The sequence below is a fragment of the Poecilia reticulata genome, chromosome 4 (assembly GCF_904066995.2).
Source record: "Poecilia reticulata chromosome 4, P_reticulata-male-v2, whole genome shotgun sequence".
Taxonomy (NCBI): Eukaryota; Metazoa; Chordata; class Actinopteri; order Cyprinodontiformes; family Poeciliidae; genus Poecilia; species Poecilia reticulata.
The window spans coordinates 24,330,229-24,343,651 of NC_088833.1; the positions used below are offsets into that span (position 1 = coordinate 24,330,229).

The window sequence follows — 13,423 nt, forward strand, 5'->3', positions numbered from 1 at the left end:
TGACAGATATATCCAGAAGGTATTAAATTAACTTCTCTAAATATTTTGTAGCAAGCTACAACATTATTTTTCTTCCGCAGTGGAGTCTTGTGCAGTGAGTTTATGTAGAACTCATTATAGTTCAATACAAAGCTTATAGTTTTTATGGAAAAACTGAGCTTATAGTTTTTATGGAAAAACTGTAACTGCTGAGTCCAGGTTTTTATGAAGCTCTCTGCCATAAGCAGCTCTCTTTACAGCTATTCTAATTAATTTTTTTGACTGTCTGAAATCTCACAAGGAAAATCCAGTTGCTGCTGGTTAATGTTTTTTTTCCCACTTCTAGATTATGATCCAACATTTAAAAATTTAGAAGTATGCCTACAACCTGTATCATTTGTATTTTTTCCAAAAACAATGTTGTGACATTCTGTACTGTTAGCTATTATTATATGTTTCTTGTGAGATACTTTGATAATAAGAAGCATGTTTTTGGCACCCATTTAGATCTGAATCAACTTATGTTAGTTTGAATTTATATGATGCAGTAATTTTTTCTAAATATTTTATCAGCTTTTCAATAAGTCTTTTCATCTCATTTTCTTTTGGTTCTTTTTTCATTTTTTCCCACTTCATTACAAATATTTTCTGAAATGTTTTTGTTGGTTTCTTTTTATTTATTGGTTGCCTTTGTTGTCACCAACATTTGGTGTGAGCCTCAGCGTGCCCATTAGAGATATATTTACTGAGGGACAAAAACACAGAGATGGTCAATTATTATTTTCCCCACCGTATTTGGTTTGCTTAGCGTCTCAGTGCTTCCAACAAGCCAGACCTGTCAACTTTTCCGCGGTGTTGTCATTGTGCTTTCTCAGCTTCTTCTTCTTGGCTGATTTTCAGGTCATCCAAAAGGGCTGGCTCACCATCAGTAACATTGGCATAATGAAAGGTGGAGCCAAGGAGTTTTGGTTCATCCTCTCTACAGAGAGCCTATCCTGGTACAAAGATGGAGAGGTGAGGCCCCAGATGTTCACTTTTTTTTTTTTTGCATGTTCATTAAACAAGAAAACCGTTTACAGGTCTTAGAATTAAATCACAATAGTCAAACCAAAACACAGCAGTCCAATCAGTTCACTCAAAGTTTATTAGCACACATCACAGCTTGGAGCAGTATGCAGAAATGGTTAAGCACAGGGAATTAGACAGTGTGACAAGCTATTACTTTTGTGATAACAGCTTGAAGAGGTGGTCAAGCCGTTCTGATGTCAGTGGGGCTGCCATCTGTCTGCCTGTCTGTGCCTGCTGTACAGGAGCAGAAGGTCTGCACAGCAAGTGTAGACAGGCAGACACACCACAACAGTCTCATCCGGTCACTGCTGATGATGCTAGAAGAAGGGACGGCCTGAGTATTGGGATGTCAATCAGAAAAGATGGGAAAAAAAGCATAGCAAAGATTCCAATTAACACCATAAAACTTAGGAAAATATAATAGTAATGCTAATGAAATTTTACTACACTCCTAATCAAATTTCAAATAATGTGGTTTGTTGAGCATTCACGTAGCATGCTTTTGCATATATCGTGGCTGAATAGTTTGAAGACCATGTTAAATAGGTAATTAAGGTCTCTGTCTCTTTAGAAAAGTTACGACTGCATTACTTGCTGAACTGAAAGAGCATCTTGAGGCTTTTTTTTTCTGTCCATCTAACTCTTGCTCTCCTCTCCTGCCACCTGGACCTGCAATTGACCCCCACCATTTCACCCATTCATTCCTCTGACACCCCCCGCTTCCCCGTCTTCCTCCCAGTTCCCCCTCGCTCGTTCCCCCTTTACTCCTCCTTTTCTTCCTCTTCTGGGAGTTCAGGCATTTGGAGCGGCTCACTTTGACACAGCTGGAGCTGCCCCAAGCCAAACTAAGACACACGCACACACACACACTAACACTGAGTGGCCTGAGTTGTATACACAGCATACAGAGCACATGTTGGCTCTGATGTAAACAAAGTGGCATGCAAATAGCAGAGAAAAATATACACTCACTCAGACATACACACGGTCACTTTTCAGATAAACAGTGGATTGCTTGAACGCAGCGTTCCAGATGCAGCCCCGGGCGTACACATTGTACACACACTGTGTGTGTTATAGAGGCCTCTGCTGGTATGACCTTACGAAGCATTTACTTACTTATAGTACATCTGCTAGGAATGATATAAATACAAGCGCCCTTTGGTCACATCAAAACAACAATGTCTTGCTGCTTACAAAACTCAGATTTGCTACGTTGTATCAATGGGTTTTGGCACTGCCGGACAAGTTCTTGGTCAACGCTCGCATCCCCTCCCCGTTTTGAGGTTTATCAGCTGTTTGTGTTTGGGAGGCCTGATTACATTCTCAGTCACCCGTGTTATCACAGTAGATCAGATCCGCGGCCTTTGTGTGAACACCCCGCGCGCAGACACGCACGTACAGAGAGTTGCACAAATCAAAACTTCTGCTTCTTCTCTCGCTCGGTTCCCGCCCTCGTAACTCCCCCGCCCACGCACTACCTCCACAGACATTTCTCTTTTCTTTGACTGCTGCCTTCTTTTATTTTCTCTTTTCTAGGGCCTCCGTTGCCTTTTACTCCTCCTTTACTCTGCCTCTCTCAGTCTGGCTCGCCCCCTCCCCAAACCTCCCTCCCCCCACCTCTGTGGTTGGCAGTCTCTCTGGGACTGTGCACATTCCTGGCTGGAAAATCTGAAGCTTTGTCCAAACACCAGCGTCCAAGATCTGCCCAGAGAAATCCCACATGGCTGCTCCTATGCTGCAGACCTCCCCTTTGTGACCCTCCTCAGCCCCTCCATCTCAATCCCACCTTTTCTCCTCCCTTACTTCTCCGCAGCAAATACTCCATCTCCCATCTCTCCCACCATCCTTGTGTCAGTTAATTACAAGTATCCACACTTTAAAAAAAAACTGCAGCTGTGCGTTGCATCTGCTTTCTATGCATTTGTACCCTTCCTTGACCTCATACCGAGGGCCTAGAATAATAGTTCAGAGTTTAAACTGAGCAGCACACTTAGCAGACACACATTCCTGCACCCATTTCACTGCCAGGACTCCACCAGGCATCCTGAAGAAAAACAGACGGCTCATGCCTATATACACTCAATCTAGATGCTACTCCTCTGTGTGTGTGTGAGAGAGAGGCCTGCTCCATATCACAAATCCTTTAGTTTCAACGAAAAGGAGTGGATGGCTTCAAACGCCTCAGCTCAGATGCACAGTGCTTCGCAAACCGCCCTGATACCACAGAAGACAAATTCCACACACGTATGCACCAACATACGGAACATTCCTGCAAATAAAAGCTATGATTAAGAGCTGTTGTGTTGCAATTCAGATCCACATGCAGAAACTCAAATAAAAAGCTAAAAAAAAAAAAACCGAAAAGGTTGCTGTACAGTCTTGATGCAAGAAGTTTACATTTTAATACTAAGGGATTATCACAATGGCAGTCACTTTAAGCCATGCAATTCTCTTCCTTTAGCTTGTACTCTCTGACTTAGACATTCCTTCACTTTTACAGACGACAACTGAAAAATCTACAAAATTGATATCACTTGTCTTGACATTGAATTGATTTCTATGTAATAAAAATTAGAACTGAACAGACTGTTGAAAGCATTTGCACATCTTGCACAACACGACAACGCTAGACCATACAGTTGCCCGAGCAAAGACTACGTGCTAGTTGTCATGTCCTTGCAAGCAGATGCTGCTGATGTCTTGGCCGTTGATGCTCTTCCATGCACAGTCTAACCAATGTGCAGACTACTGTACACCAGAAAGATCCTGAACAGGTAGTCTGAACACTGGGATGACGGAGCAGGACCCCTTTTCTCGTTTTCTCTTCCCTCTCTCCGGCCTCGCCCCTTCCATCAGTGATCGTCGGCTAGCTCTCCCGCCAGAAGCCAGAGGACGAGTGGCCGAAAAGTTTCTTCTATAATTTCAGCTGCTTTTCCCGCTATCCAGTCTGGACGCCAGGTCAAGGGAGCAAGAGGTCTTCATGTGCATTGGACATCCACTCCAGTGGGTGTCTGTCCTGCACGGACGTTAGCGTATGTCGGGCCGGCTGTCCGCAGGACTGTGTAGCAGCTTAGTATCCAGTCTTGACGTGGCACATTCGCTCATTCAGCCAGAGATCTGCCTGTTCACTCTGGGAAGGCATAAGGAAATAAGGGGAGTGAGAGACGGAGAGAGAGTTAGGGAGGAACTTAGCAGCCATATATGGGTTGATGGAACCCATGGGGAATCAACTTTGCAGTGGTCTGGATTTTTTCGCCATTTCTTCTTCACTGCCTCCTCTGCTTTCCATGTTCCTCAAAGTTTCCTTGTCTACTTTTGTAAAATTCACTTCCCTCTATCCCTCTTGTCATCCCCTATCCGTCCTCCTCCTCTCTTTTTACATCTATACTTTCTACTTCTACCCCATCAGAGCACCCTATACTCACTCCATTCCCCTCCCCTCTTTCTAAAGCGATCCCAGATGTTGCTGTACTAGCGCCAATTGCGTTCTGTCATTTTTTTTTCAATGTCTGTTACAGGAAGTGGGCCTCATTTGAAAAAAAAAAGGAAAGGGGAGAAAAGGAAGAGAGTCATAGGGTTCAGGGGAGCACTGAGAGAGGGAAGACCTAATTGTAATGTCAAATCTCCAGTACGCATGTTTGCACATCTTTACTCACAGAGCATCCAGGACAGATAGCAGGTCCTCTGCGTACTCAGCTTTCTATGGATGTCGTTATTTGTTTTACAACATCCATGGCTGTTCCTATGACTAGTCTTTCTGGAAGGCCTCTTCTCCAAGGTTAGTCAGAGGGGCTGGGGAAGAATGAGGGGGAAGGGCTGCGTTTCAGGAGAAATGTTGTGTTAGAGCTTTAGTCCTGAGTAATGACTTTCACATGTGGGCCCGGCATCTTTCTTGCTTTTTTTTTTTTTGTACTCCCTTCCTTTCCTCCCTCCCCTCTTCACTTCGACATCATACCCTGCCTCCATACCGTCTGGCTCTCCTCACACCGGCTTCTCAACTCCTTCAGCTGTTTTCTGCCATTCAAGAGTCTCAGTGTAGAAACTTATAGAAATCTCTTTGGCTCTTTTCTGCTGTTGTCTCTCTGTTGTCTGCGAGGGAGTAACTGGGCAGCAGAAGAATTACCTCATAAACAGTGCCTAGAAATGTGTGCTTACCTCTTTTTGTCATGTTGAAACAATAAAGTTTAATTTAGTTTATTGAGATATTATGGGATGGGTCATCACAAAGTAGTGTGGAAGGAAAATGATACATGGATATCAAACGGTGTTACTAATAGAAATCTGAGAAGGCGTGGCACCCGTTTGCTTTCAGTTTCCCAAAAAGTCAATACTTGGTAAAACCACATGAAATTATAGCTTCAGGTTTTTTGCTGTATGCCTCAGCCAGTTTTGAACATCTCAAAAATTTTATTTTTGTCCTTTGCTGCATGTGCATCTGTGAATGTCAGTTTTCAAGTTTTGCCACATATTCTCAATTATACGTGGGCCCAGACTCTGACTGTACAGTTCTGCTACACGATTATGCTTTGATCTGAATCAGCACTGATAGTTCAGAGCATCCGGAAAGCTTTTTGACGCCGCTTCACTTTTTCCACATTTTGCTATGTTACCACCTCATTCCAAATAATTAATCTCTTTCCTCAAAATTCCACACACAAATATTTAATTATGGCAATGTGGAAAAAATTAGCAAAAACAGTTGTCAATGTGTTTTGCAAATTCGTTAATAGTAGAAAATGAAGACATGACATTTGCGAAGGGAATAAAACCTCATAAAGCTAAGCTGTTTCCACTGATCATCCTTGAGATGTTTCCACAACCTTAAATGGTAAATTTAGTTGATTATACTTGATTTGGAAAAGGCACACACCTGTCTATGTAAGGTCCAACAGTTGACGGTGCAGGTCAGAGGTCAAACACCAAGTATGAAATCAAGGAAATTATCTGTAGACCTCAGAGACAGTATTGTCTTGAAGCACAAATCTGGGGAGGGATACATAAAAAAAATCCTGCTGCTTTGAAGGTCCCATTGAGCTCAGTGGCCATCATTGGTTAATAAAAGAATCTTGGAACCTCCAGGACTCTTCCTAGAGCTGGTCGGCCATCTGAACTGAGCAATCTGGGGAGAAGGGCCTTAGTGAGGGAGGTGACCAAGAACCTGACGGTCACTCTGTCAGAGCTCCAGTGTTCCTCTATGGAGAGAGAAGAACCTCCCAGAAGGATAGCCACCTGCAGCAATCCACCAGTCGGCCCTGTATGGTAGAGGGTTTAGACGAAAGACACTTCTTAATAAAGGACACATGGCAGCAACTCTGGAGTTTGCCAAAGGGCACCTGAAGGACTCGGATCAGGAGAAGCAAGATTCTCTGGTCTGATGAGACAAAGATTGAACTCTGGTGTGAATGCTAGGCACGTCATGTTTGGGGAAAAAAAAAAAACAAGCACGACTCATCCCCAGGTCAATACCATCCCCACAGTGAAGCATGGTGGTGGCAGGATCATGCTATGGTAATGTTTTGCAGCAGCAGGAACTGTCAGACTAGTCTTGACCTCATTTCTCAGCAGGACGACGACCCAAAACTCAAGGCCGAGATCTCAAAGGAATAATTTCAGAATTACTCATCTGGAGTGGCCAAACCAGAGTCCAGACTTGAATCCGATTGAACATCTTCGAGAGATCAGGAAATAAAATGTCTGCACAGACATCTCCATCCAACCTGATGGAGTGTGTGAAGTACTGCAAAGAAAAACACTACCTACAGATAGGTGAGCTAAGCTTGCGGCATCAATTTCAAAAAGACTTCAAGCTGTAAATGCTTCCAAAGGCAGATCAACAAAGTAGTAAGCAAAGGCAGTGAAACTCTGCATAAATGTGATTTATTGGTTTGGATCAAATTTGCAAAAAAATTTAAACTTTTTTTTCCACATTGCCATAATGAGGTATTTGTGTGTAGAATTTTGAGGAAGGGCATTCATTTATTTCAATTTGGAACAAGGCTGTGACGAGGCAAAATGTAGAAAAAGCTTCTGCCTAAATTTAAAACCTTTTCCAACCTCAAATAGTTTACCTTTTAGAATTGTCATTTATGTAGAAACTAATAGATCTCCTCTTGATAGATCCTCCCACCCGTGCTGTGGATTCCCACAGCTGCTCCAAAGACATCTGCCTGTTTTTTTTTGTTTTATTTTGTTTTTGTTAATTAGTGCTCCGGCCTGTCAGGTTAAGCGGATAGTAACATCTTTACAGGTTTGCAATTGTGCGTGCCTCTCCTTTTTGGAGAATAGCTTGAACAATCCTCAGTCAGATTTTTACAAGCTTTGAATTTTTCTTTACAATCTAGCCCTACTTTAAATGAACTTTAATTCTGACTTCCCTGGAGTGGTCCTCGGTCTTCATGATGTTCACTAATGTTCTTTCACAATCTTCTGAGCCGTTCATTGAACATTATGTTGACGTATCAGAGTAAAAGGCGCTCACTTTAAATACATGCTCAACCTTTCATATTTGTATTTGTAAAATAACTTTGGAAACCTAAATCTAAACTGTCATTTTTCTGATTTACAGTTTAATACAACTTGGTGTTGGTCCGTCGCATAAAAACCCCAATAAAATCTGTTAAAGTTTGTGGTTCTAACATTACCCAATGTGAAATAGCTCTGCGAAGGTACTGTATAATTGAGAGGCTCTATTAATACAGTAGTCAACAAGTCCTCCTCTCCTCTCCTTGCCCTCCCGTCTCCTGGCCCTTCTCTCTTTAAGGCAGAGAGTGGGATGTATTTACTACCAGACAACTTTTTATCTTTAGCCCCCAAATGAACCTGCCTCAGTCCCTGTTGTCTCTTGCTATCAACACTAATGTTGCCTTTTTTGTGATGTCATATTTTACTCTGCGTTCCGCTGTCAAATTTTATCTTTCCACACTCTCTTTTCCAGGAGAAGGAGAAGAAGTACATGCTTCCTCTGGACAACTTAAAACTCAGAGATGTGGAAAAGGGCTTCATGTCCAGCAAATTTGTTTTTGCTATCTTCAACACGGAGTTAAGGTTTGTGTGCGTGCACTTGTGCGTGTGTGTGTCTGTGTTTGTTTGGTGAGTCAGCGTCTGAGTCAGAAATGGGAGTGCTGCTCATGTCACCTGTGTGTTCGAGTTGTGGGTGATATTTTATGAGGGTGGACAGCGTCAGGCAAGGAAAAGGAGGAGATGTTAGATTGGTCATTTGCCCTTGCACTAACCCTCTTTCATTCAGCTTCGCCACTTTAAATAAAAGCATTTGCATTTGGGTACTAGAGTATGTCCCAGGCTGTTAAGGGGAAGATTTTATGAGTGTGAAAAAGGGAGAGAAAAGGGAAAGCAGTTGAGAAATGAGAACAGTGTTTAGGAGCTGGAGCTGACCCAAAGCCTGGCTTGATTGTACAAAAGCATATGGGCTTTGTCTATAATTCCGTTTGGCGCTGTGATTCGGACGCAAAAAAAACCCCCAAAGTTTGAAGGTGGCTGCAGGCGTTTGAGCATTTGTGTACGCGTCTTCGCAAAGAATGCGCCTGTGGACCGCAGCATACCGACGGCAGGCTCATTAAGCAGCTAATCAAAGCCAGAGAGCTTGGATCAGAGATGAGGCTGCTCATGTTTGGAAAGAATTGCTCGACTCACCACAAAAAGGAGAGGGGGGTGGGGGGGGCGAGAAGAATTGGAAGAGCAGAGAGAAGAAAGAAGGCAGGAGAGAGAGTATCAGAGCCATCAGCCAGGAATGTGTCAGAGTCTGTCCTGTGGCGCCCCCCTGCCCCCCAACCCCCTTCACACACATACACACATATGCGCACACGCACACTCCCCACCTCTTTCTGAGACCTCATGCTCTCTGTTTCTCTTTCTGTGTTTGTGTGTGTGGAGGGGGGCAGACATAGCAGTTGCTTTGTCCCTACATGACAGTAATCAAAAACCTCAGGAAACTTTAAATCTGAGGCGGTTGTGGCTCTGCAAAAATTCCCAAAGCGAGTGAGTGAAAAAGAAAATTCAAAAAAATAAAAACCTCCCAATGCTCATGAGCAGAGCAAAGGCTAGTAAAGAAAACAAGAGCAAAATCATGATGTACGTGATAAATCAGACTAGAGAACATTTATAGTGTTTACGGATGTTGGTGTCTTTCTTGTAGCGTAGTAGCGGTCCAGTATTGTCATGCTTGGCCTAACTCCCTCTCCGTTAGGCCACCACACCCTGACATATTAGCCTCACCCATCATAGACCAGTTATAAGCCCACAAAATGAAAGACCATTTCCTGATCTTTCTATATAACTCTTTTTTTGGGGGTTTATTTTTTGGTACAGCCTTCCCAGTTTCTTGTCTTTATTCCTGCAGTTTTTTTACACAAAGGTTTGGCATTTTTGAGGTTCATTGCTGCATGTTCCGAATGTGAGAGAGGAACAACAAAACAACTGGGCGATTAAAGAAAAATGTTTAACAGATGGGCCACGGCCCCGCTCCGCAGCCTGAAGTTGTGTCTTACTTCGCTGTGCTGGCTCCACAGCCGCTGCACAGACACAGTAACCCGACTGAAGTGGGTGGGATATTTAAGACCAACAGCTAAGGGAAAGATGAGCTTTAAAAGTGGGAAGGTGCATGATGGAAATAACAGCAAAAGGTTTTCAAGCAAATTTATGGGGGCTGAAATTCAGAATTCGTCTTTCTCCTTAAGTGCAGGACTGTCCTTGAATGTTTGCACGAGGGGTCGTTGCCGGTATCAAGGCGTTGCAAGGATTTAATATATTTAAGAAACACAAAACCTTTTACACCATACCGTTCCCACGGTTTAAAGTCCTTGTAATGAGACGCCACAGAAAGAATGAGTGAGTGAGTGCGGTTTTTCCCCAACTTACAGAAAAGCAGTTCCGATCAGCTGGCAGAAAGAAGACTCCCACGTTTTGCCCTCATTTACAAGAAAAAAAAAAAATCATTCATGGTGTGTAAACTAAAAGAACCCCACCTATCACTCCTATTATGGAGAATGCTTCTTTTATTTATCTCTCTAGTATTTGGAGTTTTCTTGCTTAGACTTGACTTTATTCATTTTTTAAAATATATTAACAATATGGAAAATGACTTGTTTTTTTTGTTTGTTTGTTTTTTACACTAAAGTCGTAGCTCTTGTATATCTTCTCAACCCTAAAACTAAACCCTTCTTTTCTTTGGTTAACATTTCTTTTTTCAAGAGTCTGGTCTCTAAGGGAACATTGAGAAGAATGCCGCAAAAACGGATCGTATGGTAAATGCACTCTAAAGACCAAAGAAATACCGAAACTTTCAGTTATTTCCAAGTGTTTGGTATGCATCGTAATTTTTGTCTCGTTAGGATACGTGCGCTATGTCTGTAAAGCAGCTGACTGCAGGCTACGTACCCAAGAGATAGTCCAACCTTGTAACCAGCTACTTTCAGTTCGTCATACTCGCACTACCATGCAGAGAGTAAAATGATTAGAATTTTCTGAATAATAAGCACTTTAAAAATCACATTCAGTTTTGGGGGATGCTTCTTCAATATTTTTCCTATAGTCTATTAATCAAAATCAGATTACCATATAATAGTGTTATCATAACTGTAACAGTCAAATCATGCTATTTTAGCAGCAGTAGGAATAATTAGTGCTTCCTGACACAACCGGTTTTCACAGATTGTGTAAAATGTTTTTTCTCTGTCCTCTTCTGCATCAGCTTCTCTCTACACTTGATTTGACTAGCCCGTGCTTCATGTAAATCTGCTGAATACAGCCCAACCACAGAAATGTTTTCTGTTTCTTTTTTTTTTATTATTATTATATTTATTTTTATTTTTTACAAGAAGCTGTTCTCCCGCTGCGGTTCCCATATTAAAGCTGACCCAACTTTGGTTTACACAGAACAATTATGCTGCGGTAATCATTACAGTGTAACCAGTCGTTCAAAGGGAACACGGGGGAGGCCAGGCCGACCTTCACGAGTCTTCACGCCGTAAATTGGATTGGTCGTAAACATCGTTCAGTACTTTGTTCGACTGATATGTTTCTGATGATTCGATAATAGTTTTTCCTTACCCATTGAGTCCAATGGCTGAAATCTTGAAAACTCATAGGGAGCAATATTTACAACACACTTAGGGCATAGATGTTCTGGTGACATTTACTGTGTGTGACACGGGAAGCAGTGACAGTTGTGACCCATTCTTCCTTGAACATAGATCAATCTCAGTCGGAGTGGATAGAGAGCATTTGGAAGTACTAATTTTCAAACCTTTTCAAAGATTCTCGATTGGATTTAAGCCCAGGTTTTGACTGGGCCATTTTAACACATCGATATGCTTTGATCGAAGTAATTCAATTGAAGCTTTGGCTGAATGTTTAGGCTGTGCTGCTGGAAGATGAACCTCTGCCTCAGCTTCAAGTCTTACGGAGTCTGTTTCTCTCTCTTTCTCTCTCTCTCTCCCTCTCTGTAAAACTCAAAGTGGGACTTCTCGTATGTTTTTTTTTTTTTGACGTCAGCTTTCACAGAAGCAGATTTATGGAGTGCAGCACTAATTCAATTCAGTTCAAATTGATTTAATCGAGGACAGCACATTAAACAGTGTTACATGTGAAAAGCAGAGCAACCGTTGTTTGGTGCGTAGGTTTTAATAGTTATCGTGAACCTTTTAACTGCTTCACTGATTAATGTTCTTCTTGCCCAACTTATTGTTATTGGTGGATGTTCGTGTCTTGCTAGGTTTGCACTTGAATCATTTTCCATTTTCAAATGATAAACTGAACAATTTTCTGTGAGACCAAGTTGCTTCATAAACTAACCCTACTAACTGCTGTGTTTTCTGGTCTTTATGACCAAAAAAACACTCTGATGTTTTCTAACAAACGTCTGAGGCCTTCACAGAATAGCTGGATTTAAACAGATATTACACTACACACAGATGGACTCTATTTACTGATCAGGTGACTTTAAGGCCAAAGGTAGTGCTGGAATTTATTTAGGGGCATGACAATAAGGGAGGGTGAAAAGAAATTCACACTTTTCTGATTTTTATTTGTACACAAAGAAAAAAGTTCTACCTTTGTTTTTTTTCTCCTTCTACTCTACAAATAGGCATTGCATTTTGTTGGCTTATCACATGAAATCCCATAAAATGAAATATACAACAGCGTGTGGTTGTAACATGACTAGGTGTAAACAAAAAATGAAAGGTATAAATGATTTTCTACCAGCCAGTGTTTACATTTTTTAGAGATTTTGAAATATCTGTCTGTGTGTGTGGGGTTTTTTTTTTCCCACTTCTAACATTATTATAATGAATTGCAGAAACGTGTACAAGGACTACAAATGCTTGGAGTTGGCCTGTAACTCTCAGGAGGAGCTGGACAGCTGGAAGGCATCTCTGCTGCGGGCCGGAGTCTACCCCGAGAGAGACGCCGTCAGTACTTTAACCCCCGATTTACCCTAAATAAATCAAAGCCTGACCTTTGACGCACTGGGGGCACCACCTGCATGCACCGCACCTTTGTGTCCCATGCACCCCATTGCCTTTGCTAACCTTAAACCCGAGGAACAACCCTGCAGCCCTCTCTCTCCATGCTCCCCCTTTACTCCCCCCCACTTTGCCAAAGTGAAAAAGTGAGCCCTCCACCCCTTCCATCCCGCTCTGTCGTTGGCTCTGTAGCCCGCATTCTTGGTCAGTGATGTCATTGCAACATGTGTGTGTGTGTGTGTGTGTGTGTGTGTGTGCGCGGGTGTGTGTGTGTGTGTGTGTGTGTGTGCGGGTGTGTGTGTGTTGGGGGGGGTGGGGGGTGTGTGTGTGTGTGTGTGTGTGGTGTGTGCGAGAGAGAGAGAGCGTGTGTGTTCTAGTCTGTTTCTAATCAGCAGCTCTCCAACCCTTACCAGTTCAACTTTTTTTTCTTTTCTCTTCTCCCCCTCCTCTCTCCCTCCATCTTTTTTGTTCCCCCCATTCTTGTCTCTTGTTCTTTTTCTGTCAATTGTGTTTCTTCTCAACTCCCTACATGACACGACGTTGCGCTGCATACACATTTATGAGTAACTTTATCCCCGCACTACCTCACGCTGTCCTGTGTTGTCAGTATGTCAGTTATACTGAATGGTTTCCTGTGTCACACAGGCAGAGGAGCAGGAAAACGGAGCTCAGACCTTCACAGACCCTCAGCTGGAGAGGCAGGTGGAGACCATCCGCAACCTGGTTGACTCCTACATGAGCATCATCTATAAGACCGTGAGGGATCTGATGCCAAAGACCATTATGCACCTCATGATCAATAGTGTAAGCTCTTTAGGCTGCACTGTTAAATCGTTTGTCATTCGTGCTTTCCACCATATGAAATTTTAAAATTCGAAGCCAGATTGCTTTGC

The 13,423-nt window shown here is 42.6% G+C and overlaps 1 protein-coding gene across 9 annotated transcripts in view; it reads left to right on the top strand.

The window, feature by feature from the left end:
• Window positions 1-13,423, top strand: part of dnm3a (dynamin 3a) — a 34,239-nt gene that overhangs the window by 10,534 nt on the left and 10,282 nt on the right. For 7 of the 9 annotated variants that reach the window (XM_008407363.3, XM_081606522.1, XM_081606520.1 and 4 more), the window contains 4 exons: window positions 880-993; window positions 7,985-8,094; window positions 12,365-12,476; window positions 13,176-13,334. In XM_008407363.3, the coding sequence (XP_008405585.1) occupies window positions 880-993; window positions 7,985-8,094; window positions 12,365-12,476; window positions 13,176-13,334 (495 nt within the window). Of the gene's footprint in view, window positions 1-879; window positions 994-6,612; window positions 6,817-7,984; window positions 8,095-12,364; window positions 12,477-13,175; window positions 13,335-13,423 lie in introns of those variants that run through there. The other 2 variants (XM_081606523.1, XM_081606524.1) reach the window with 2 other exon arrangements.